The following is a 26,993-nucleotide window of genomic DNA, read 5'->3' as shown; positions in this document are numbered from 1 at the left end:
TGGATATAATTTTATTAAATGACAACTGTTCTCTGGAATTAAATAAATACATAAAGATGTTAAATACATGATTATATCAGAGAGAAGGGCTATCTTATGAAACATTTACAAAAGAAAAAACAAGAAATTAATCAGAAACAAGACACATTTGAAGACTTTGTAAGTATTCATGCTTAAAGCATAAGAACTATAAACAACATACTTTTTCTCTAATACTAGTGATACCAAAAATACAAAACATTATTCTTTCAAAAAAATTAAATGGAACACAATGTTTTGATAAACACTTCCAAAAGGTACTAAAGATTTCAAATTAATTATCAATTCAAGGAATAAGGTGATATGAAATCTTTATAACTGATTCAAGGTATCACTTGATTTGTTAAACTATATCAACATCTTAAAAAAATAACTTCTAATAACATAAAATACATAAGTAACCCCAAAGGATTTTCACTTTGAAAAAGCCACAAGAAGAGTTTTGAAAAAACAGAATTTATCATATATCTTAATTGAATATGGTCCAAACTATGTAAGGACATGCTGACAGAGCACATTTTATCTCACTCAGATCCTATCTACATATAAAACAAAGTGCTGTATGAGTAAGACATTTAATTACTCCTCTAGGTCCTACCCTCTAATTTTGTAAATACTGAATAAAGACAACTTTTGACATTTTATTAGTCATAGGACCATTACTTTAAATGACTAACTTTTTTGACTTCAGTCTGCCAACACTCCTGACAAGTTTTCGGATAACCAAAACTCGGATTCTCTTCACTTCTTTTCTCATCTTCACAACCTTCAAGGAATAAAGCCAAAATTAGAGAGGTTCTTAATTCAAGAAGAAACATACCTTATTTTGAGTATTAATATTATAGAATAAGTCTACCACTTTAATCAAAGCTTTATTTAACTATATTCATAGTATGATGAAATCAAACTTCTTCCATAAACAGTGAAGGAATAAGAAATCAACATTCTAAATATGCGTCTGAGGACTTAGGAGAAACAACTTATTAAAAAAAAAAAAAAATCACAGCATTCCCAGTGGCTAGTATTTTAAATTACACTTATATCTTGTTGGGCTTGGAACATAATAAATTGTGAGCTCCCTGACATCAGAGACCACCACATTTATCTTTGAATCCTTGTGGTTTAAAACAAAGCTTCACCAATAATCGTAGGAATTTAATTTACTGAATGGGCATTTGTATTAACAAAAGCAAATGCATGAAAGTGATTTTATTTTACTTGTTTTTAGCACACCCCTTTCATTTATATTCAGTAATAAATTATTTCAAGCATAACTCAAAAAACACAAGGGCACACACACAGGTGCGCACACACACACACACACACACTTTAAATCGCCCCATTACAGAACAATGCTGAGGTCTAAGAACAAAGAAATAGAATTATTGGCCAAGAGATAGAAATATTCCAATGATAAAGAACTACATGTTATAATAGTACTTAGTGCAATGGGATGCTATTGAGTTTATGTTTTATCTATCATTGTTAAGAGGCATACATCTTATAATTCGTCCTGTAATGTCCTTCACCCCTCCTCCACTTCAGGAATTACATGAAATTCAGTTCAGAGATAATTGCTCCGGTGAAACCTTCAATGACTTCTTCAGTTAGATAACCATTCCATCCTTGGAGTTCCCACTATACCTGTAGATAGCACCTATCACTGTACTGTCACTAACTGCTCATGAGGCTGTCTTTTTTCTATTGTCTATAATCTCCTGAAGGGCAGGGGCCTTGCAATATTTACATGTTTTCTGTGCCTTGCAAGAGTGCTTGGCACACATAATCCTCAAATTCTTCTTGCCAAAATAACAGTATCAACATCATTCTGTTTTTACAAGGCTCTTGCATTTAGCTGTTACCTCTTACCCTTCATTAATATCTTTCACCCCCTTATCATTGACAATATTGGCAACCAACTTACGATTTCTCTCCACCCTAAGTTTTGCCATTATTCTGGGTGATGTAGGTGCCTACTTGAATAACCCACCCCAATATTATATCCTCACTTCTTGACTTCCTCCTTTCTAATGACCTAATCTATTCTATCATAGCCACCCACTTCCATGGTCACACTGTAGTTCTAGTCATTGCTCGTAACTATTCCATTTCTAAAACCATCAATTCAAATACTCTGCACTGAGATCACAACTTCTTTCAGCTTGCTTGTTCAACCCCACCCACCATAATGGTCTTCGACTTTACTGGAACCACTAGTTCACTGACCCCTATACATTCTCTCAAATGATTAGTCCTTTTCTTTTTAATTTTCCTTCTCTTATCCAGTTTAGGTACATAATCAACACTTGCCAATACCTTAAACTCATCCCTCTGGTTAGCAATCCCTCTAGTGAATCCTGGATAAAAACAACATTCTGAGTTCTTTTATCACAGTACCCCAAGAGCCAGGAAATATTTGAGGCATTCTATCTACTAGATATTCATCATAACTAACCTCAAATGGGTCCTTACACTTCCTAGCAATCCTATTATACATATGTATTTTGGTCAATTCACTTTATAATGACTATTTTAAATCTGTGTCTGCTTTCCTAAAACATCTAACCTTTCTCTTCTCTCTTTTTCAATTTCATGGAGAAAATAAACATCAGATGGGAAACATCATCTTTCTACTACCATGAATGTAAATTTACTTGCATCACCCATCCTCCTCTATTAATAAAGTTACAATATAAGAAATATCCCTGAACTTTTCTGAGGTTAATCTTTTAACTGTATTTTGGATCCCATCCTCTTCTACCTTCCTATAACCCTTACTACAAACTGTCCATTTACTCTAGCATTGTCAATCTCTTAAATGGATGTTTTCCACTAATCTTTAATCATGTTTGAGTCATTTTCATTAAAGACAAGACAAACATCTCACTACAAAGTTCACTAGGAGCACCCTCTCTCTTCAACTGCCCCAGAGTCAAGCTTTTAGAGATGTTCAAACTCACCATCTCCTTATCTGCATGCCACATAATTCCAGTTTAATTTCCATTCTCATCAGTCTACTAAAAGCTGTCACAATGATTTCTAGAAGTCACCAATGATGTCTAAAATTCCCTGAATCCAACAAGAATTTTTCAGACTTCATTTTGCTTGAAATCTCAGCAGCATTTGATACTGTTGAACACTTTCTCCTTCTTGAAATACTCTCCCTTTGGTTTCCGTAACAGAATACTATCCTGGTTTTCCTGCTTTCTCTCTAGCTACTTCACTTTGGTCTTCTGTGAAGGCACATCCACCTCTAATCAGTCTTCAACTGATTAGGCCAGCTCTTCTTTTCAAGATATACTTTTTAGCCCTAAGTGATCTTATGTGTGTATACAGTTTTAATTTGCTACCTAAACAAAGATGACTCGAAAATTCCTACCTTCACATGAGATCTCCACTTTAGCTCCAGACCTAAATGCGTAACTGCCTACTTGACATTTAAGTATGCTTAATATCACCTCCAACTCACACCTGAACCCATGTTCTTCACTCCCAACTGGATCCCTTTTTTGGTGTTTCATATTTAAGGGACTAGAACAATCCTTTCAGTTATAAACCTAGGCTCATTATAGGTAGCTTTCTTTTCTAAATCCCTCACAATGAATCTATTATTAAGTCCTGATAATTTTATCTCCTAATTACCTCTCAAATTGTACCATTTTTCTTCTATATTGACTTCTTGGCTCTCTTGGCTGAGTTACTGGCAACTGTTTTCTCAATATCCATTCCTGCCCTTCTCCAATCAGTTACCCACAACTCAATCAGAATACATTTTTTAACACTTAGATCTGATGTAACACCTTTACTTAACTCTCTTCACTGGTTTCCAATTGCTTTTAGAATGGCCACATGGGCCATCTTTTACTCCATCCTCACCATGCTTACAAATACCACCAAATCTTTACACCTGCTGTTTCTCTGATAGGACTGCTTTCTCTCCATGTTAGCTTAACATCTTATCTTTCTGATTTTGGCCCAACTGTCATTTCTCAGTAAAGTGTCTCCTGGCCTCCCTCAGGGGTCAAAAATGTTTCTAGAATTATCATGACACTTATTTTAAGTTTAATATTTTACTTTTAATCTGATTATGCTTAATGTGTTTTTCTCCCACTAGGTTATAAATTCCACGAAGGTCAAATATCTGGTTTTATTCAACATTGCATCTTAACACCCAGCATGGTAGATGGCATACAATAAGCATGTTCAATAAATATTTGTTAAGTAAATGACCAAAAAGGGAGCAATACTCACTTGTTCATTCACTGTTTCAAAAGAATAATATAATAACAGAATGTAATCAGATTTCCACTAGATATGTTAACCTCTCTGAAATTTGTTTCAAAGTTAGATCTATTTAGAAAAAAATCATACTTGCATAAACAAAAGCCATTTAGAGCAGGTTTAAGTGGAAAAAAGAATTGCTACATTTCATAAGCAGCATAATAGGGGGTTATGATACATTTTTTGAAAGTTGTCATTCATAAAATAAATAGCAAGTAATAAATTATGCATTAAAATATAGTAACAAATATTGCTAATTGCTGTTCCCTGTAGGTGCATGAGATGATTATATACTATTTGCTAACTGCTCTTAACCAAACTTAATTAATAAATTGCAGTGGGCAGAACTGGTCCTCAGTTACATTTCAATCTTGGGAAAGCTAGACTCCAATTTTAAAATTCCAATTTAAGAAGTACTATGTTTGTCATTACTGCATAAGGGAATTCTGAAAAGCAAAGGGAATGCGCCATGTACTTAGTTTCATGCGAATGCTAAAAAATGCTTTTCTAGCTTATTAACTTTTCCAGTATTTGTTAAGTTTAATATACTAAAAAAAAAGTATATTCACTTCATGTAAAAATGGAACTATTACTTTTATTTTCCTCACACTGCCTGCCCCAAACACCTAGCTTTCTCCAAGCATTTAAATTTATTTTTGTAAAACTGACAAACAGCTACCAGTAGCCTTTTAGTTAGGATTTAAAAGGTTGTCAATTCATTTGTCACCCAGGAATTATGAAGCTGGTTGACAGATAACCCAGATGTCAACAAATAGGCCTAAAACACTCAGTATTGTCAGAAGGCCAATGTACTGCTTAAGGGAAACATGCTTTGGTGAATTCTTCAACCAAAAGCAAATAGAACTGTCATTGTTAGAAATGTGAAAAGAGTATAATATTGTTCAGGAGGAAAAGAAGGAAAGAGAAATAAAGTAAGCAAGGACAAAACAGGCAGAATAATGAAAAGTGCTGAAAGAGAAGAGACAAAATGAAAAAGAAGTGGAAGGGAAGAGTTTGAAGTCAAAACGAAAAAGAAGTGGAAGGGAAGAGTTTGAAGTCAAAAATTGAAGGACAAAACTCTGTAGGTCATCATTACCAAGACTGATAAGCCCAAGCTGAGTGCTTCCAAGCTGCAAAATAATGCATTTAATAATCTATAAGAGCACAAGAAAAAGAGGTAAGACACACACATCCACACAAAATACACGCACTGAAAATGAGGTGTCGCCTAGAACCTAGGCATAGAGATGCCCTCAGTTAACCTGGTGAAATCTGAACACAGTAATGTAACCTGGATCAACTCTTAGGTAGACAGTACAAAAATACAATCATAAATAAATAAAAAGCTAATATACCTGACTGGGAAAAGACCATGTGAACATATGGGCAAGAGTCAACTTAAACACACAAAGAACCACAAAGAGCAAAAGCTGGCAGTGTCCGAATCAAGAAGATTCCAAAGAAAGGTTCCCCAGCTCAAAGACCTAGGAACTCCAATTTGTACTGGAATAACTCAATTATGGGGACAGATGTATCACAGCCCAACACTGAATCATGCACCTGAAACCCTTTTTGTGGTTCTGTATTTCAAGTTACTGATGTGGATCAGTAGACAGGAAAATAATGTGTCTTACAATGTGAGCATTAGTATCCGTATTAGATATTTTTCTCAATAAACTAGCTTTGTTATTTATATGGTCTCTTATAAGTTTATGGTTGATATGAATTTGCTTTTGAGAGAATACTTTTTTGAGAATACTTTTGGGGTGACAACAATAGCAAGTTTCCGATCTACAAAGCTGAGAGCAAACTTTGGTTCACAGACAAAAGTAAACATAAATGTTACCTTGAAAGGACTCGTAGTTGGCTATCTGCTAGCCAGTCAATTAGCCAACCTTTTTTGGTAATGGACTAACTTTGCTACACATATGAATTAACTTATAACAAAAACCCATGGTTATTAGAAAACAATTATTCTAAGAGCTAGTTGCTCTAGAGAAGCCTGCAGTGCTAAGGAAAATCTGAGTATATCTTTTTCTTAGAATATATTAAAACTTCTGCTTATTCATTACCCACCTGTCAGACTGGCAAATACAAACAAATATGACAACACATTCTGTTTGTGAGACTGTGAGGAAACAGGCACTCTCTCATACATTGCTGGTAGGAATGCAAATTGGTATACTCCTTCTGGAGGAAACTCTGGTAACACCTAACAAAAATTCTACTTCTAGGAATCTGTCCAGAAGACATACCTCCAGCTATAGCAAGAGGCTACGCACAAGACTATTCAATGCAGCATTTTTACAAAATGTTGCATAAGAGATAAAATATTGTATATAAATAAAGCATAAGCAATGTACCATTTTAGATCAATGCAGGAAATCTGCATGTATTATGGACAAACCCTGAAAATACTGTTTGGTGAAAAAAGTAACTTTTAGAGTGATACGTATGATACTGCATTTATACAGTATAATACCACACATGCAAAATGTAAAAATACACAACACAATACTATACCCTGGGTATGAATATGGGTATATGTTATGAAAATTATAAAATATACATATGAGAGGGCTTCCCTGGTGGCGCAGTGGTTGAGAATCTGCCTGCTAATGCAGGAGACACGGGTTCGAGCCCTGGTCTGGGAGGATCCCACATGCCGCGGAGCGGCTGGGCCCGTGAGCCACGGCTGCTGAGCCTGCACTTCTGGAGCCTGTGCCCCGCGACGGGAGGGGCCGCGATAGTGAAAGGCCCGCGCACCGCGATGAAGAGTGGCCCCCACTTGCCGCAACTGGAGAAAGCCCTCGCACGAACCAAAGACCCAGCACAGCCAAAAATAAAATAAATAAATAAATAAATAAATAAATAAATAAAAATTAAAAAAAAAAAATACATATGAGAAAACACACTGAATGAGTAATACTTCTAAGGTGGAAAAGAAGATGGGTGGAATTAAGCATTACAATACGGCAAAATATTGACACTTGCTAATATAGAAAATAGATTATAAGGACATTTGTTACATCATTTTCCATATGTTTGAACTATTGTATAGTTAACAATATTAATTACAGCTTTATACAGAGGACTTCTAATTTGGCCATTTGGATGATAATTTACTACTGAATTATACTTTTTATTTCTGATGAGCAACAATTTTAAAATTCTAGAGTGCTTGGTGATTATCTACAACTTGAGCATATGCTGCCACCTAGCAAAACTTCCCAGAATTGTTTAACAACCAAACAGAAAATGGTTCTCTCCTTAAGGATGGACCCTAGTTTACTATTTCAGTAAAGAATTATTAAAAATATCACATATTTAATTATGAATCTGGAGCTTTGAAACTTAGAAGCACATACAAACACAATTCTTGACATTCTTATCTTTTACAAATAAGTAAAGGCAAATCATTTTGTTCTCTGGCATTTTAGTTTCTACCTTTACTATCTTGCAGGACATGGAAAGCAATTTTCTAATGAGCTTCTTAATAATTTGCTATCAAGAATAAAATAATGTAAGTTTCATACAGTAGCCTTTGGCCCTACTGTGGAATTAGAGTACCAGATCAGAATGTTTCACCTCCTAATTCTGATTTTATATATCACTGCTGCCTAAAGAAACAAATGACTGGAGGAAACCCAGCTCTAGTTTTGCAAATTCTTTACTCACTAAACGCTTACTGTTGTTTTCAATTGTACATCCCTTCTCTGGTTCTAATGGAAAGGGAGAAAAAAAGTCTTCATTTAGCAGATTTCTCCCCCTCATCTGAACATTAGGTAACTCAAGTTGAGTTAGCCATACTTTTGTATGCCCAGCAAGTATATGGTACTTATTATACACAAGGTACTATGTTAAAGATTAGGGAAGCTGCTATAATAAATCAATTAAATATTCTCTCTTCAAAGTCCACATGAGTGCTTGTGAAGATAAAATATGCAATAAATAATCATAAGATAAAGTAAAAAGTAATACTTTATTTTAAAAAAAAGTAAAGGTAGAATTTTACATTATTTCAGAAGAATACATGTATTTTAAGAACCTACAGCCAGGAAGTGTTTTATAAATGTCAGACTTTAGCCCTGGAAAATTACTGAAAAAAAATAGAATTAGAGCTGAAGACACTGAAAGTTAGCATAATATAATAGTTGTGTCTGCAAGCTGGCTTTTATTTTCACAAAAGACATTTTGGGAAATTAAATATACTGTAAATTAGCTGGCCACATAACTTTTTAAAAGAAAAGACTATAATTAAAAATTATGGAAAAAGGATTCCAATCAAATTAATCACAGATATGAGTACCAATATTCCAAAGATAATACCAGAGATTTACAAATTTTTGCAAATATGATAAAACCTATGAAATATTTCCCCCTCCCCCAGAGACAGGCTAAATACAACAAATTACACATAATTTCAGGCAGTTATACGATCCCTGAAATTCATTCCTGAATCTCAGTTAAGGAGACCTAATTTAAGTTATTAAGGATCATAAAAATGATGCCTCAAGTTACTCATTTAACAGACAGGCACTGAGGATATGATGGTGAGCGAAAATTTAGTCAGGTTGAGGGCATAAGAAATCTCTCTCTCACATTCACATGCCCCACACATTAAGCAATTCTTACACATGCTAAAAGGAAGTAAATAGTGCTACAAAAGCTTACAAAAGGAGTAAATGAAAGTCAAGAAGCATTTCCCTGAGAAAGTGACTAAGCAGAAGTATAAAATGTACTGAGAGGAAAAGGAGCTGTGGGTAAAAGGAACAGCAAGTGCAAAAGATCTGCAGAAGGCTATGCTAGATAGTGGAGGAAAGCCAGTGTGGCTGAAGTACACAGCCTGAGGGCGGTGAGGGTAGTGGTATAACAGTGGAGACTGGCTTTGTGTAGATTGGTCTTGACCAAAAGCAAAAGGAAGCCACCAAATCAGTTCTAAGCAAGGAAACACATGATTAGATTTGTTCTGAAGAGAGCACTCCAGCTATACTAGAGAGATGAGATGAGAAAACAAGTCAAAGTAGTTGGGAGGCTAGGATAGCAGTTCTGCTGGGAGATATAACTTGGACTAAGACAGGGGTGATGATGGAAAAGTAATGGAAAGATATGAAAGATAACAGTGAATTTAAACTCTTTTTCATATATATTTCTTCCATGAAGAAGTTTTAATTCATTTCTTTTACCAATTTTCTATGAGATGACTTTTCTAAAGTTCCATGAGCTATTTTATAGCAATGACATTAGCCATTTATCTGTCATATTTGCTGTATTTTTTTTTCTAATTGGTTGTCCCGTTTTTCCCCCTTTGTTTTTCAAATTTTATGTAAACAAATGTTTTTCCCTTAGTAGTGTTTCTCCCATTAATTTTAAATTATAACACTTTTCTTCCACCATCTCCACTTTCTTCTGTCTTTTCCTACCTTCATATTAGAACATGTAAGGTTTACTTCAGTGTGGGATGTATAAACTTCCTAATTGGATAAGTTCCTTCAATCATCCAGCAAACAGTTACAGACCACATATGTTGCAGGTGACAGACATACACACCAAAAGAGAGAAACAGGTAAACAAGTGTTTTCAGAGTAGAAAGCATCCTGGTTGCATAAAGAATAGACACCTAGCCCAGACTGAGGTGAATTAGTGAAGACTTCCTAAAGGTCAAATTTTAACTGTTTTGAAGAGGCCTGGAAACTAAGTGGAAAAAGAAAGAGCCTTAAGTGAAGAGTGGGGTAAATGACTGTCACCACTCCTTTTGCAGTAATTTCGAAATTGAACAGGAAGTTCACTAGTATTTCCAGTGAATTTCCAAGGACATCACTCCGATTAAGATCTTTTATACCTCCTAGGGAATCTAATGGAAAAAAAAAAACACACCAAATGCTTTCTGTAACTAGCACAAGCTTAACATATGTTTATCAATATAAACACCTTCAAGAGTTCTCCTCTTCAATATACCCTGTTCTCCACTGTCAAGTGAAATCCAGACTTACTAACCTGGTAGTAAGGCAATAATACATTTCAGCTTTATTTCCTACTTTATCTCACCAGTTCTCATCAGTAGAGAGTTATCTACTCCTATACAATCCAAGGGGCTTCCCACTCCCATTCTTTCCTCGCTTATACTGGTCCCTCTGGTTAGAACACCTTCCTTCTCCATCATTGAATTCCTGAATGCAATTCCTGTGTAGGACCCTTAAAGACCAAGAACAAGTATCACTCATTTCATCTTGCCCTCTTTGGAAACTTTTCTGCACTACGTAACTTTTTTCTGTGATGAGCATTATCCTGTATCATTGATGGATGTTGCTTGCCCTTTCCTACCTGAGTACAGGTTGCTTACAGAACTGTGTAATATGAACAGTGGCTTGCTCACAGCAGACTCATATATCCACTTAATAAAAACGGCGAATAATTTCCTTTGCTGTAGCTGTGAGGTCCTCATTTGATCCCCGCTTTTCCAGCTTAACTTTAAGTCATTGATGACTACGACTTCCTTGAATAGATGCAGAAACTAGAAAGGGGATAATGACAGAAATGGTAACCTGGTGACACGTAATGGTGGAGGTGATGAGGGCAAACGTCTGATGAGACTGGATTTAAGAGAAAAGGAGACATGAAAACTTGTAGACAGCAAGTATTAAAGTTTTGCTGTAAACGGAAGCAGAGAAATAGGACAGTAGCTGAAAGAAGAAATGAGCTACTGAGCGAGCGTACATCCTTATAAATGATACGGTCTCATTCAAGATGAACAATTTCTTAGGAAAAGCTACAGCTCTCAATCTCTCCCTTTCATTTTCTGCAGTCAACAAAAGGCAGGAAATATATACTGAGAGTTTACTGTCAGGCACTGTGCAAACACTACATACTCCAGTTAATTTAATTCTCACTCCAGCCTTGTTGGGGAAGGTACTATCATGAGCTTCGTTTTACAGATGGACACTAAATAAAGAGATTAAATGATCTTCCCAAAGTACCACAAATAAAAACTCACGAGGACTGAGGGCCAGAGACGCTTCACCTAGAAACAAGGGGGTGGGAAGGTGGGGGTGGGGAGTTACGGTTGTCAGTCTCGGAGTTCCGGAAAACTCGCCTGACTCCCGCCTCGCCCAGGCCCTTCAAAAAGACGCAGCAGAGCTGTTCTGAGGGCCCTAAAGGTCAGTCCCACAGGTTTCTAGAACTCGGTGCTCACCTCGTTATTGAGGTTCAAAGTCCCCGGCTGGGCCATTGCAGCTCCAAGAAGATCCCCTGCTGCCCGCACGTGAACTGCATCGGCCAGAACGCTGGTGCGTTGCCACGCCCCTCCAACGGCGGCCTCGTTGGCCCAAAATTCATCCGCCGACTGCTTCTGCCGAAGCGCAAGTAAAAGGTACACCTACTCTGAGGTGAAGGACGGAAGTGACGGAGAACAACTTCCTGCGTGGAGGGCTCCCCGTCTGATTTGCGCGTTCCTATGGAAACCAGGCAGGGGCCGGTGGCAAAGAGGGCGCTCCAGAAGCCGTTGCCTTGTTTAGAAGTTTTTCAAGATGCTGATTTTCTTATATTCGTTCGCAGAGTGGGTCCAGCTGTGTAAGGACCTTGTTTTTCGTGTCTCAATGAGGGTGAAAGCCTTTATGAAAGGATCACTTGAGCGACCAGTTTTGCTCCGAATTTTTATCTAGCGTTTGTTAAGATTTTTGCGCTTCTTACAAACACATCTGTTAGATTCAGCTTTTTTACCAGCCTCACTTTATAGCTCAAGCATGGACATATTTTTCTGCACACTGTAAGAAGGTCTAATGAACTTATAAAGCAAAACCAGGATGCACATTTCATGCTGCCTGTGAGATTGGCTGTTTTGAAGTATTAGGCTGCGTGTAGAGGACACATGAGGGACTGAGTCGGAGTTAAATAACATATTAATAGTTAACACCTGGTAGTATAAAGCTTTAAAATGGGTCAAGTGCTGGGACAAACCCTTTGCGTGACTTATCTCCAAAATAGTCAAATCCAATGAGATAGGAAATATTATTCTTATTTTACAGGTTTGGAAACGAACTTTCGAGGAGCCAAGTGTCTTGTCAAGAGTTGCCCAGCTGGAGCCGACCACTGCTACAGTATTCCAGGGCTGGTTACATAATTTAAGGGGCCCAGTGCAAAATGAAAATGCCGGACCCCCCCCATTCAAAAAGTAGGAGAAAGTTTCTTCTTTTCTTCCGTGGTGTCTTTTGACCTGTCATGTGCTTTCTATTTGGTATTTAATGTGATGCTCCCTCAAGCACAGGGATGCCATGGGGTTAGTGCACATCTTCACAGGTGCCTGGGACCCATGCTTGAGGACTCAGGGAGGAGTGCCTGTACTGGACCAAGATGGCAGTAGTTGCTGGGCAGAGACAGGGAAGTAGGAAGCCAGAGAACCCAAATGGAAGTATGTGGCAGGGAAGACCACACTTGACCTGAGACTAAGCCCTTGACATATGTTTCATTGTCCCACTGGATTTCACTTACAGAACTCCAATTCACAGATAAACTTATTAAGTATTTCAAGACTGTGTTGAAAGAAAATTTAAGCCAGGCCCACTTCTGAGCTTCTGTCCAGGAAGACAGTCCTGTGCAGGGCCAATGCTCTTGACTCCTATTCTGTACTCAATTTACAATAACTCAGTCTTGTGTTTGGATTGGTATTCTTCAGTGTGTGATTTGGGCACAATCGGATTAATGTGTGACTTCCTGTTTGACTAGCGTTGCATAAAGGTAGTTTTTGCATTCATAAATCATACGCTGAATTTTAATTGTCTCCTTATTCAGCTACTTCTCCTCATTAAAACTGATCTCCTGGAGTGCAGGGGTTTTTCACCCCAGGTGGCTAGTAGGCACTTCATACATAAATACTCAGGAAAGGTTGTTTTAAAGACAAATGTAGAGCTTTATGGAAAATGTGTCTTCTAATTTAGGAGAGAGGTGTTAGTATGATTCCATAATGCTTCAAAGAATGTATCAATATGAAGTTTGTCTGTAGCTCTTAAAGTCTCTGTAGTGTTTTCTCTTGACCACTCCTCTTGTTCTCCAACATCTCATTTCTCTAGCCACCACAGTCTCTTCAGGCTCAGCATTTGTTTTCTACCTTCTCTTAGCAGAAGCTCTCTCCTTTGCTTATGATGCTCCCTCTGCCAGATCAGTTTTCTCAAGTGCTACTTTTCAAGACAGGTTCACATTCTATACATGCTTTTTTTTTTTTTTTTTAAATATGCTTCCTAGGTGTAGAGTAACAGACCGACTTGGGCTCGCCCCCTGGTAAACCTGTAACTACTACTTTCTTTCTTGCTTGCTTTCTTGCTTCTTGCTTGCTTGCTTGCTTGCTTGCTTGCTTGCTGTGTTGGGTCTTCGTTTCTGTGCGAGGGCTTTCTCTAGCTGTGGCAAGGGGGGCCGCTCTTCATCGCGGTGCGCGGGCCTCTCACCATCGTGGCCTCTCTTGTTGCGGAGCACAGGCTCCAGACGCGCAGGCTCAGTAGTTGTGGCTCACGGGCGCAGTTGCTCCACGGCAGGTGGGATCCTCCCAGACCAGGGCTCGAACTCGTGTCCCCTGCACTAGCAGGCAGATTCTCAACCACTGCGCCACCAGGGAAGCCCTATACATGCTTTTTTAAGAATTATTTTCATAGCCCCCCAACAGAAGTTAGTTTTTCTCATCTGCAGTTCATTCTTATATTATTTACAATATTCTACTTTAACTTGAAATTTCTTATGTACTGTCTACTCTTTTACATGATAAGCTCTCAGCAACCTTAGATATTCATTTTTAAAGTGACTCATAGTTTTTCATTGTACCTGATATATCACTTCAATATCAATCCATCTCTATCTTTTGATGTTACAACCTCAAAAATCATTTTGATTCTTTACAGAGGTGATTCTACTAACTAACCTGCTTTCATTAAGCTATACACATGTCCTCTAGTAATAATAATGCATTTGTGTTCATCAGGCTACAAGTTTCTCTAGAAAGCAACACCTGCCCCTTTTATTCCTGAAGGGCTGGTCCTGGATCATTTAAATGCTGTCAGAGATATGAAACAACAAAACTATTATCATTAAAAGCAACTGGTATAAGATCTTTTTCCTCTTTATTGCCGTGTTACATTTAGTGGAAGTAAGGATTCACAAGCATATACAATGGGTACTCAGGTTTTCCAAATTCAAACTTCTTAAGACTTTCTCAAATCCCACTGTATTTGTCTACTCAGGCTACAACAAAATACCACAGAATGGGTGGCTTAAACAACAGAAATTTATTTTCATACAGTTCTGAAGGCTAGAAGTCCAAGATCAAGGTGCTATCATGGTTGTTTCTCCTGAGAGTTCTCTTCCTGGCTTGCAGAAACAGCCTTCTTGCTGTGTCCTCACATGGCCTTTCCAATGTGCATACCCGGAAGCGCCTTCTCTGATGTCTTTCCCTCTTCTTATAAGGATGCCAATCCTATTGTATTAGGGCTCCACCCTTATGACCTCGTTTCACCTTAATTGACTTCCTAAAGACTTTATCTCCAAACATCATTATATTGGGGATTAGAGTTTCAATATATGGAGACACAATTCAGTCTATAACACCCACGTTCTTTGAAAAAAGGAAATTACCTCAAAAGTAATAGTCTCCTTATCTAACATGCCTGATGACTGACATTTCTATCATTTTGCACTTTCAAAAATTATAATCATACATTTCTAGATTACAGCTAAACTCATGGATGTTTAGCATTCAGAATAGAATTGAGGAATAAACCCATGCATATATGGACAACTGATTTTCAACAAAGTTGTAAAGATAATTCAGTGGAGGAAAGGTAGCCTTTTCAAAAATTGTGCTGAAACAATTGGATACTCATATAAAAAATTAACTTTGACCCACATCTCACACCAAATACAAAAAAAAATGTAAAATGTTTTATACACCTAAATGTAAAGCACAAAACTGTAAAACTTCTAGAATAAAAGATAGGACAAAGACGTTGCGACCTAGGGTTAGGCAAATATTTCTTGGATATCAGAACAAATGCAGAATCCATATAAAAATGCACTGATAAACTGGACTGAATCAACATTAAAACTTCTCTTCAAAATGCACTGTTAAGATAGTAAAAATATAAGCTCTACATGGAGAGGAAAATTTTGCAACTAACATATTTTATAAAGGACTTTTATCTAGAATATGTAAAGAACTCTCCAAACTCAATAAGAGTAAAAAGAACCCAATAAAATAAGTGGCCAAAAGATCCGGACATAAAATACACTTAAAAAGATATGTGGGACTTCCCTGGTGGTGCAGTGGTTAAGAATCTGCCTGCCAATGCAGGGGACAAGCGTTCGAGACCTGGTCCGGGAAGATCCCACATACCGCAGAGCAACTAAGTCTGTGCACCACAACTACTGAGCCTGCACTCTAGAGCCTGTGAGCCACAACTACTGAGCCTGCATGCCACAACTACTGAAGCCTGCATGCCTAGAGCCTGTGCTCCACAGCAAGAGAAGCCTCTGCAATGAGAAGCCCGCCCACCACAACAAAGAGTAGCCCCTGCTCACCGCAACTAGAGATAGCCTGCATGCAGCAATGAAGACCCAATGCAGCCAAATATAAATAAATAAATAAATAGTTTAAAATGGCTAAAATGGTATATTAAAAAAAAAGATATGTAGATAGCAAATAAGCACATGAAAGTATGTTCAACATCATCAGGGAAAAGCAAGTTAAAACCACAATATGATACAATTACACACCTATTAGAATAGTTAAAAAGTGATCATAACAAGTGCTAGTGAGGATTTGGAACAACTGGAACTCTCAAGCATCATTTGTGGGAATATAGAATGGTAGGATCACCTGGTAACTGAGCCCACTGCAGCATTATTCACAGTATCCAAGACATGGAAGCAATCTAAATGTTCATCTGTGGATGACTGGGTAAAGAAAATGTGTTATACACAAACAATAGATTGTTATTCAACTTTTAAAAAGAAGGAAATTCTGCCATTTGTAACTACATGAATGAACCTGAAGGACATTATGCTAAGTGAAATAAGCCAGACACAGACAGACAAATACTACATGATACCACTTATATCAGGAATCAAAAGCTGTCAAACTCATAGAAGCAAAGAATAGAATGGTGGTTGTCAGAGGCCCGAGGGAGGGGAAAATGGGAAAGTATTTGTCAAAAGGCACAGTTTTAGTTATACAAAATAAGTAAGTGCTATGGATTTACTGTACAGCATAGTTCTCATAGTTAACAATGCTTTATTGTATACTTAAAAATTTGCTAAGAAGACAAATCTTAAAAGCATTTAAGTGTTTATATCATCACACAAATAATGATAGAGGGGGCAGGAAGAAACTTTTGGAGGTGATGGATATGCTAATGGCACAGATTGTGGTGATGGTTTCACGGTGTATGCTTATCTCCAAAGTCATCAAGTTGAAAATATTAATTATTTACAGCTTTTTGTATGTCAATTATACCACAATAAAATGGTTTTTTTAAAAAAAGAAAGCTATGGGGTTTAAAAAAACAGAAATGTTACACCTTTCTCATACTTGAATAAGTGCTAAAGAGAAATTATTATTGGCACACCTGTCATTTTTTTCAGCATGTCATTTACAATCTTTAGTACTTGAGCTATTATTAGTAATTCACCTCACAACAGATTCCAACACAACTGTTTTCAATCCCAGCTAAGAACCACTGCATTAAGTTTCTCGGTTATTCTGGCTCTGCATTTTCTTTCTTTTTTTTTTTTTTATTATATATATACTTTTTTGAATTTTTGAATTTTATTTTATTTATTTTTTTATACAGCAAGTTCTTAATAGTTATCCATTTTATGCATATTAGTGTATATATGTCATATGTCAATCCCAATCTCCCAATTCATCACTCCCTGCCAACCCCCACCCCCCCCACCAACGCCCAGCCTCTTTCCCTCCTTGGTGTCCATACATTGGCTCTGCATTTTCAATCCTCTATCCCCTGGATGGCAGTGTTGTTCTCCACATTTCACATTACAGTTGAAACTTGGCATCTTAAAGAAATCAATCTGAATGAATGGCTTACGATAGCATTTTTGAATTAGAAGGAAAATAGATGGATCTATCAGACTTTATATATTTTTTTATTCAAACAGAAAGTCACAAAAATTATAATCATCCTCATCAGTTCACTCATTCCCATGTAATTAATTTTTTTTTTCATCTTGATCTTTTGTTAGCACTTTTATGAATTCGTCAGTTTTCGATTAGAGTTCTGAAAATGCTTATTCATTCAGTTCAGCAGTATAGTCAGTTACCAGAAACCTGTACTTGTCAGAGTCTTTTCCATGAATTCCTTGAACATGAAACCCTTTTATAGGAACATTTTTGCAAAAGCATCAGAGTACACCCAGAACTGTCTGTAAATGACAAAAGACTTGAAAATGACCATGGTTAAAGATTTGATGAAAGTTCATAATAATGCAATTGACAAGGAAATTTAGTTATTTCTGAGATATACATTTTAAAGTAATAACTAGAATTATGACTTATAACATTATACCAGAACATATAAGATTTTTAGGAATTTCATGTAATGTCTGAAACATTTATATTAACATATTTCCATACAAATAACCCAAAGAAAGTTTAGTATTAGTTTTTTTTTTTTTTGATTTTTGAATTTTATCTTTTTATTTTTTTATACAGCAGGTTCTTAATAGTCATCAGTTTTATACACATCAGTGTACAGACTTTATATTTTTAATGTCTAAGATTAACTCCTCAGGTTTCAATTTTTGACTTGAAATGAATTCCTAAACAATAATAAACCCTCTAATTGAGCTACTAATGGATTTATGTAAGATTCAATGTTTTATATATATAACATACCGAAGAGTGTAACTAGTTACTGTATAGGAGACAAGTAGTTGGCAAGTTACTAGGCTAATATGTTTCCTAAATCAGTCTTCTAACAGATTATTTTTTGCCTAAATTTCATGTCAATGTTTATGGAGTGTTTTGGTTAGATTTGTTACTTTATATCTCTAGGAAATTTAAAGAAAAGTTTCTATTGTAGGAATTTTAGATCTTAAAAATTTTTGAAATAGCTAGTTAATATTACATAGTCAAGTTTTATAAAATCTGAAGGGATGGAGCTGACACTTAGCAATTTATCATTTTGGCCTAGAGCTTTGGCTCTGGAATCAGACGGATATCAAATTCTAATTCTATCTTTTAATAACTATGTGCCCTTGGGCAAATTATATTAACTCTCTGTGGTAAGGCTTCTTTTTTTTATAAAAATGGGAATGGTAATCACCCTGATAGGATAGTTGTGATGATTAAATGAAAACACAATGTTGAGTTCTTGAATATTTACCTCTCAATAATTTAATCTGCCATTATTTTCCATTATCTAATTTGATCTTGACAGTAACTTTGGGAGATAGGCATGGTACATATGAAGGATGCATGTCTTACGAATAACAAATATGCCTGAGGTCACAGAGGTAATAAGAGGGCAATCCAAGTGTCTTGACATAAAATCACTGGTGGCAGTTTTACAACAACTCTATGATATGAATGTGTAAATTACATTAATAATTTATGACCACTATTCTTTCCCATTCACCTAATTATTTATTGATTGTTCAGCAATTAATGAGCTAAGGTACTTTATAAACTATAAATCTTAACATATATATGATTTATTTTTTTAAATTATTTGCCAATTAGCCCAAGATAGGCTCAAGATTATGCAACAAAGCCTATAATATTTTAAAGCTAAGTTCAGAAAACATTATTAAACATAATATAAATATAATATATATATAATATATATATATAAAATATATCAAATAAAAAATATAAAAACATTATTAAAGCCCAATTCGGATTCATTTTCAATAAAGTGATTGGCTTTGATTCACTTAAATCAACATTTTGACCATCTGTTTTGCAAAGCATGGAGATTTTGAAAAATGATTAAGACATTGTCCTTGTCCACGTTCACCACAGACTTACAGAGTAATAACTTTAATAATTCTAACACCAAGGCCAACTCAATATATTAAGTGCCAGAGAAAGAATATTACAGGGAAGTGAGAGCAATTTGATTAGAAGGCTTCCTAGAGGAGGTGGGTTTTGAGTTCTGTTTTGAAAGAAGGGTGGGACTTCAATAGGCAGCTGTAGAATAGGGAGAAAATTCCCCAGCAGAGGAAATTAGTTAAATAAAAGCAAGGTAATAAAAAGCACTCTATTTCATAAATAATGTAAAGCATCTAAAAGATTTTTTATATACTCTTAAAGTTTCCAAAAACATTGTTAGACAGACGTAGAAATTAAAACCTTTTAAATTTCTTAAATATATCTCCCCTACACATATCTCTGAAAAAGAAAGCTCTCTTAAGTTATTGAAATTTTTAAAAAGTGAAGCAAAATCTTTTGAGGCAAAAACCAAACTTCATGAATCATAATAGACTGGAAGGAGGTGGGTTTTAAAATACCTGGGAATTTGCAGATTTGTAAATGAGTAATATTTAAAGGGAATTTTGCTGCAGTTATATTTAAACATAAAGATGGAAATTCGAGATAGAATGAAGTGAATGGTGTAAAAGCCAGTTCAGAGAAAACGTTTTTAATTGAACATACCATCAAGAGCAAGGTATTTATAGCAAATATTTCTGGTTACATGTCCATCAAGACCAAGAGAGAGAGAAAATATGTAGCTTGGGAGTTAAATTTAGCAGGTCGTATAGCTTCTTCTAGAAGGAATTCAATGCCTTTTCTCTGGCAAGGATTAAGGTTAAAGAAAGAAATTCCATTATTTTCCCCAACTCATACTCAAGGTTCTTGAAAGTGCTGTCTCTGCTTCTTCACTTTTTAGCTGCTGCATAGTTTTGGAATCCCCTTTTAAAACCCCACTGAAGCTCTGCTGGTCAGAGTCACCAGTAACCTCCCAGGTACTCAACTGACCTTGGGGTACAAGATATCACCTCTTTTCTTTGCCAGCATTGACTCACCTGAATGTGTTGGCTGAGCCAGTGACTCCTTTCCTCTTTCGTCTCCCCACATGTATCATTGTCCAAGCTAGAAATCTTGCCAGATAGATTTACCTATGTAGTGGCACTTCATACCAGACTTTTTTATACCTGACCCTAGCCATATGAACACTATTGATTCAACAAAGAATTACCCAGCCCAAATGTCACTAGTGCTGAGATTGAGAGCTGCTAATCTATGTTCATGTCTGTAACAATCTATTTTATAGTGTGGTGAAGTACCAAGGGCCAGGCTGTGGGAGAGGTCAGGTCTGGGTACAAGAAATGAGGGAGGGTGCTGGGATTGGTCTGTATAGAATTTTTTTTGATGTGGACCATTTTTAAAGTCTTTACTGAATTTGGTACAATATTGCTTCTGGTTTATGTTTTTTTGGCCATGAGGCATGTGGGATCTTAGCTCCCTGACCAGGGATCAAACCCACATCCCCTGCATTGGAAGGTGAAGTCTTAACCACTGGACCGCCAGGGAAGTCCCTGTGTAGAATATTAAACCAGTTATAATTCCTGACTAAAAGTCAATCTGGTTTTATTATCACCATGCATTAGAAATTCTAAAAAAAATTCAGTGATAAAAATTCTCCTCCCTGAACAAATATTTTATCAGTCTAAGTATAAATAACTAGTTCAGTTTTAAAATTATATATGTAGGCTTCAAAATTAGTAAAGTTTTATTAACTTTAATAAACATTGTATTCTATATGAAAGTAAGTTTGGAGAACTGCCAGTTATGCAGTAGGCCCCTGACACATGTAGACCTAGGGACACCTATTCAGTAATAAGTTTGTAATTGTTTGGAATCAACTGAGCTCACTTTTTGACACAGTTCATTTGCAATCTCTGTGATAGGACAAATTCCTGCATTTAACAGTGATTCAAAATAAACAATGATAGCTGTGTGTGATTTTTTTTTTTTTTTTGAGTTATCTTGCTTTTTCTAGTGTGAGGTTTTAGGTGAGGTTAATCTGACCAAAAAAAAAAAAAAAATCACAAACAGCTGGAATTATCCTGGAGCACTGTATAGTGAAACACCAAGCTTTAAAATCATTTCTTAAAGAGAGGCGTACAGAAAATGTGGGAAAGGATATTAACTATTTAAAAACAATGACCAACAAAGTAAGAAAATGAACATTCATATAGGAAAAAAGAGTCAAATTTCAGAGAAGAATGCCAGAAGAAACAACAGAAGATGCTAGTATTACATTGCCATTAAAAATAGCAACATGTGAATGCCTTGTTTCCATGAAGAATGGACACTTGTTCTATAGCAATGGATCAAATAATGTCCATGTTTGTTATCATTCGGCCATTTTCTTTCACTTTTGCAAAAGAAGAAAAAATTTGTAGTTATAACCAGTGTTATAGAAATTTATGATGCATTTTATGGTGAAAATATTATAGTGGAAGTATTTTTGACTGAAGAGCCATTCAAAACCACCAGCATACATTCTGAAGAAACAAAGACATGGATAGTATAACAATCTTTGGAATTTATTGTGAATCAGATTATTATAAAGTTTAATTCTTTTTTTCACTAGTTGCATATATTTTGCTTCGTGTGAAAGAAACATAAATGTTAAAATTAGTTAAAAGTGCTCTTCAATTCTAAGTGAAGAGAAGTTGACAAATCTGGCTATACTATCTTGTAAATATGAATATGTGAAGAAGATCAATTTTTGATGAAGTTTTTGACAAATATGCAGAATTTGGGCTTGAAAACAAAAACAATTATGTTATTATTGAATGCTGTGACAGACCAATATGTAGGAATAAATTTTACCCTTGTTAACACATTATTGACCGGGGGATTTTTGCAGAAACTAATGCCCGTAATGCGTCTCTGGTCAAAAATGTGTTAAAATATAATTAAAAATCATTAGTACGTTTTCTTTTATATTTTTATATTCCAACATTTAATTAATCATTTTAGTTTTAAAATTTTTTACTACATGGTTTTATATACAAAATTCAATAAAAAATAATTTCACTGTGTGTTTTCTCTTCTGGCCATTATTTGTTGTTTCTTTTTACAACGTTTTCTGAAAATATTTTTTTTTGTATAGAGAATGGTAATATTAAAAATGATTTGTTATGGATGTACAATAGGTTATGCCATTGATGTTCTAATATCTGAGAGGTACTTGAAGTTGATATGTCTGAAACTATTGATAAATTCACTACTTACCCTTCATGAAGTCATGTTTAAAAAGCAAACAAATTAAGAACTCCTGATTCCAGTAAAGGGCATTATCATTCACACCATCATCCTTGACTTCTTCCTTCATTCAGTCCTCACTCCCACATAAATAGTCAATAATAACATTGTTTAGCTTCTCCTTCTTTCATCTCTCTCCTGAATCTCTTCATTTCTATCCACACAGCTGCTGATTTCAGTTAGGCCCTACCCTTTTCTCTCGTGGATTATGTAGTAGTTTCCCAAGTTGTCTCCCTGCCTTCACATTTACCACTGTCTATCCATTCCTCACATTGCCAGGGATGTTTTCTAGATAACTAATCACATCATTCCCTCCATAAAACTTTCACTGGGTTTTCACTACTTTTAGGATAAAAACCAAACTTCTTGGTATGGTATATCAGACTCTTTATGATTTGGTCCATGATGACATCTACAGGTATATTCCCTGCTAAAACTTTATAGTTATAAAATGTACCCCCAAATTTGCATTTCTTTTAACATTTTCTGTTGGATACGTCATTGTAGATATGGATTCTTGGCCCAAAACACTTAACATTTCACTCCTCACGCTTGCCCAGGGGTCCATTTATCTACTTCTATATTTATCAGTCTGGATTACTTAACTCTGATGCCATTTTCCCACCAGAAACTGGTGTAATCTCAGGTTAGGTTTAGTCATATTTCTCAGTCCGTATACATTTTCATCATTGGTCAGGACAAGATTCCTTTCTTATTTTAGTTATGTATTTCCTCTATCCACTCCTATTTCTACCCTCCACCCTGGTAAGTAACTATTCTAGTGTATTTAATATGTATCTTTTTTGAGGGGGCAGGTGTCTTTACAAAATGTGTATTACCTAATTCTATTTTAAAATCTTCACATTCCACCATACAGATCAAACAGTCAGAAGCTCAGAAACATAGATAATAGTATGATGTTTGGACTTCCCTGGTGGTGCAGTAGTTAAGACTCCGCTTGCCAATGCAGGGGACACAGCTTCAACCCCTGGTCCAGGAAGATCCCACGTGCTGCGGAGCAGCTAAGCCCTTGCACCACAACTACTGAGCCTGCGCTCTAGAGCCCGTGAGCCACAACTACTGAGCCCATGTGCCACAACAACTGAAGCCCGCATGCCGAGAGCCCATGCTCCGCAACAAGAGAAGCCATCACAGTGAGAAGCCCGTGCACCGCAACGAAGATTAGCCCCCACCTTCTGCAACCAGAGAACGCCCGTGCACAGCAACGAAGACCCAACATAGACAAAAATAAATAAATTAATTAATTTAAAAAAAAGAAGTATGATGTAGTAAAAAATAATTAGGAAGGGATGAGTTTTGAGTATCTATTACCTTTGTTTCTAATGCAGTTTAATTATAAATTGAGATAAATTTTAATAATGTTTTTTTTTAAATTAATTTATTTATTTATTTTTGGCTGCGTTGGGTCTTCATTGCTGCACATGGGCTTTCTCTAGTTGCAGTGCATGAGCTTCTCACTGCAGTGGCTTCTCTTGTTGCAGAGCACCGGCTCTAGGTGCATGGGCTCGGTAGTCGTGGCTTGCGGGCTCTGGAGCACACGGGCTTAGTTGCTATGTGGCATGTGGGATCTTCCTGGACCAGGGATTGAACCCACGTCCCATTCATTGGCCAGCAGATTCTTAACCACTGCGCCAGCGGGGAAGTTCCAATAATGGTTATGTTTTGCAACAGATTATATTCTTGTTTTTTTTTTCCTCTTTTGGTATATGTTTACTCTTTGAGGAATCTCATCTACCCCTAATGTTTCACCTTTCTTTTGAAACATTTCCCAAGTAATGTTCTATGCAATATCTCACGGCATTAGGTCTAGCTAGAAAAATAGTTCTATATTCAAATACATTTAGAATTTTCTGTGTGATTCATGATGTAAAGTAACATTCATAATGTAAAGTAAATCCTAGATAATTCTGAAGTAATGAACCTTCTCAACCATGTTTAAACTAATCCTTTCCAATATCATTGGAGTATAGATCACATCATGGTGCATTTATCAAATCTACTGAAACTGTGTATACTAGTTTGGGAAATACTGGCATAAAAGTTGATAACTTTCCAATATATGTATCCAGTCCCTCCTGTTATCTGAACTCCAAGACTGAATTTCCAACTGTCTCTTATATACCCAGAGGTACTTCAACATTATATAGTCCAATATTAGACCTGTTGCTGTATCAATGACCTGAAGCCAAAGACCACCAACATACACTTACAGTTAAACAAGTTGAATTTATTACTGGTTACAGTGAGGGAAAATGCACAACATAGCAAAATGCAGGGTGTCTCACAAAGAGGATGTTAGAAAGAACTTACTGTAAGATTTTAGTTTAGTTTGAGTAATTTTGGAGAGGATCTAAGGAAGCAGAGACTAGCTCTAGATTGGGAGCTATCAGAAACAAAGAGCAAATCTATTATTGAATATCTCAATAAATTTTATGTGTAGGAGGGCTGGCTAGAGTGAGAATAAAGCTGTATTTGGTAAAGAAGTAACAGTCATTTATTTTAGCTGAGGGAGGGGAATATTTGGTATTTTGTGAATTTCCTAATTCATCTTTTTGTCTTATTTAGTCATGGTTACAGAGTTATTGTGTTTGATATTCATGTTTGGTGAGGTTGTTTATGTCCAAGAGCAGAACAACACGGCTTAACTTTTAGCATCAAAAGGACTTGTAATAACATTGAGAATAGGTGTGTATTAGAAGAGGTCTCCAATATCAAGAGCTGTTTTGTCCTTCCTTAGATCCATTACAGTACTTGTTCTTTGTTTTGTATTATTTAGTGGCATAACCTTAGTCATCTAAATAAGAAGCATATGGTTAATATTCATCTCTCATCTCTCATACTCCTGACATTTTAGAGGATTATTAATCACCAATTTTACTCCTAACTATCCATGAAATGCCTTTCAAAATTATTCCTGCCCCTCTTATTTCAATATCTAGATTCAGGCCCTCTTTATCTCTTACCTGAAGAGTTGCAATTGCTAGCAAACAGATCTTCCTGATTCTAGTTTTATAGCTAATCATGTTATCCTCTCACTATTATCAAAGGTTTCTTCCCGAAACATAAATAAGATCATGTCCTTCCTCCATTTTACAACCTTAAATGGCTCACTTTTTCTATACATTTTCTTATGCATGGTGTAAGTACCTATGCTGCTATTTAAGGCCCTTGACAATTTGGTACATCTTAACTTTAGATCTCACTTCACATCTAGTCCTAACTGTCATCATATATGGTCTGTGCCCTAAAATTCATTCAGTAAATATTTATTGAAATTCTTTATTACTAATTCAATAATAACTGTGACAGAGATTAAGAGTTTCTTCTATTGCTTCTTTTCCTCATCTCATATTGTAAAAAAATCGTTGATTTTTTTTTAAAGCTGGGACAACTAAAAATATATTCAGCCACCCAGAGTATAGATTCTGTGTTAGCCTCCTTAACAGATAAGCTAGCCACCTTATCAATTTCTGACCAAAGGGTTATAAATGAAAGTGGTTGGTAGTTTATGTTAAAGTGAATATGCCTCTTGCTGTGCCTCCTTACTACTGGCTGGAATGTTGACATAATGGTAGGAGCTCCAGCAATATTTAAGAACATACAGGTGAAGGCTACATAAAATAATGATGAAGTCAAAATTTGGAAGGAGTTTGAGTCCCTGATTACTTCATTGAACTGTCATACCAAGACTGGGCTCTTCCTTGGGTGAAAAGAAATATAAGACAAAACTTGTGTGCTTGAGCCGCTTAAATTTGGATGTTTTGTAACATTGGGGTGAACTTAATTATCTCTGATATAATAATAATGGTAACCGTATTTTTAAAAATTTCATTTGATTTAGCTACCCATTTGTCACTTTCCTTCCCATACAATTATCTATCCAAAAGAACTCAATGCAGTGTGGTGGGATAATATTATAAAACATCAAAATTACATAATATAAAAATAAGAATATCTGCCTCCTTTCCCCGTCTCCCATAATACTTTCATCTGAACCCTGAAAGCATCTTCCCTTCTTAGTCAAAAGGACAAAAATTACTCAGAGCAAAGCATAAAGGCTAGAGAAAGTATTAAGAAAACAAACAAACAAACAGAAGAATTTAAAAAAACAGCCACTGGCCAAAGCAGCATTTAGAAATCTTAGAATATTCACACCCCATGTTAATTTTCTTGCTTAGATAAACTGAATAGAGTGCATGGGCAGAGGAGGGAAAAAGTTGAGAGAACCATGGGGTAAAAGAGAATGTGCTGGAGAAACTAAGAACCTCTGCCGAAGTTTCAGAAAACTGTATTTCTTGATTACCAAAAGCTAGCTTTTGCCTATGGAATATTAGGTTTCAATTAAAACTTGACTGTGCCAGTGTCACATCTCCATCCAATA

General features: G+C 36.0%; 1 protein-coding gene across 2 annotated transcripts in view; it reads right to left on the bottom strand.

The window, feature by feature from the left end:
• The window catches only part of SRFBP1 (serum response factor binding protein 1), a 61,525-nt gene extending 49,825 nt beyond the window's left edge, over window positions 1–11,700 (bottom strand). For both annotated transcript variants that reach the window (XM_057541095.1, XM_007188472.2), the window contains exons 1-2: window positions 11,513–11,700; window positions 717–805 (exon numbers count right to left, since the gene is read on the bottom strand). In XM_057541095.1, the coding sequence (XP_057397078.1) occupies window positions 717–805; window positions 11,513–11,548 (125 nt within the window). In that variant the 5' untranslated portion in view covers window positions 11,549–11,700. The remainder of the gene's footprint in view (window positions 1–716; window positions 806–11,512) is intronic.
• Between the last annotated feature and the right edge of the window lie 15,293 nt (window positions 11,701–26,993).

The sequence above is a fragment of the Balaenoptera acutorostrata genome, chromosome 2 (genome assembly GCF_949987535.1).
Source record: "Balaenoptera acutorostrata chromosome 2, mBalAcu1.1, whole genome shotgun sequence".
Classification (NCBI taxonomy): domain Eukaryota; kingdom Metazoa; phylum Chordata; class Mammalia; order Artiodactyla; family Balaenopteridae; genus Balaenoptera; species Balaenoptera acutorostrata.
Note: the sequence above shows the minus strand (reverse complement) of the source record. Positions and strands in the feature narration are given on the sequence as shown.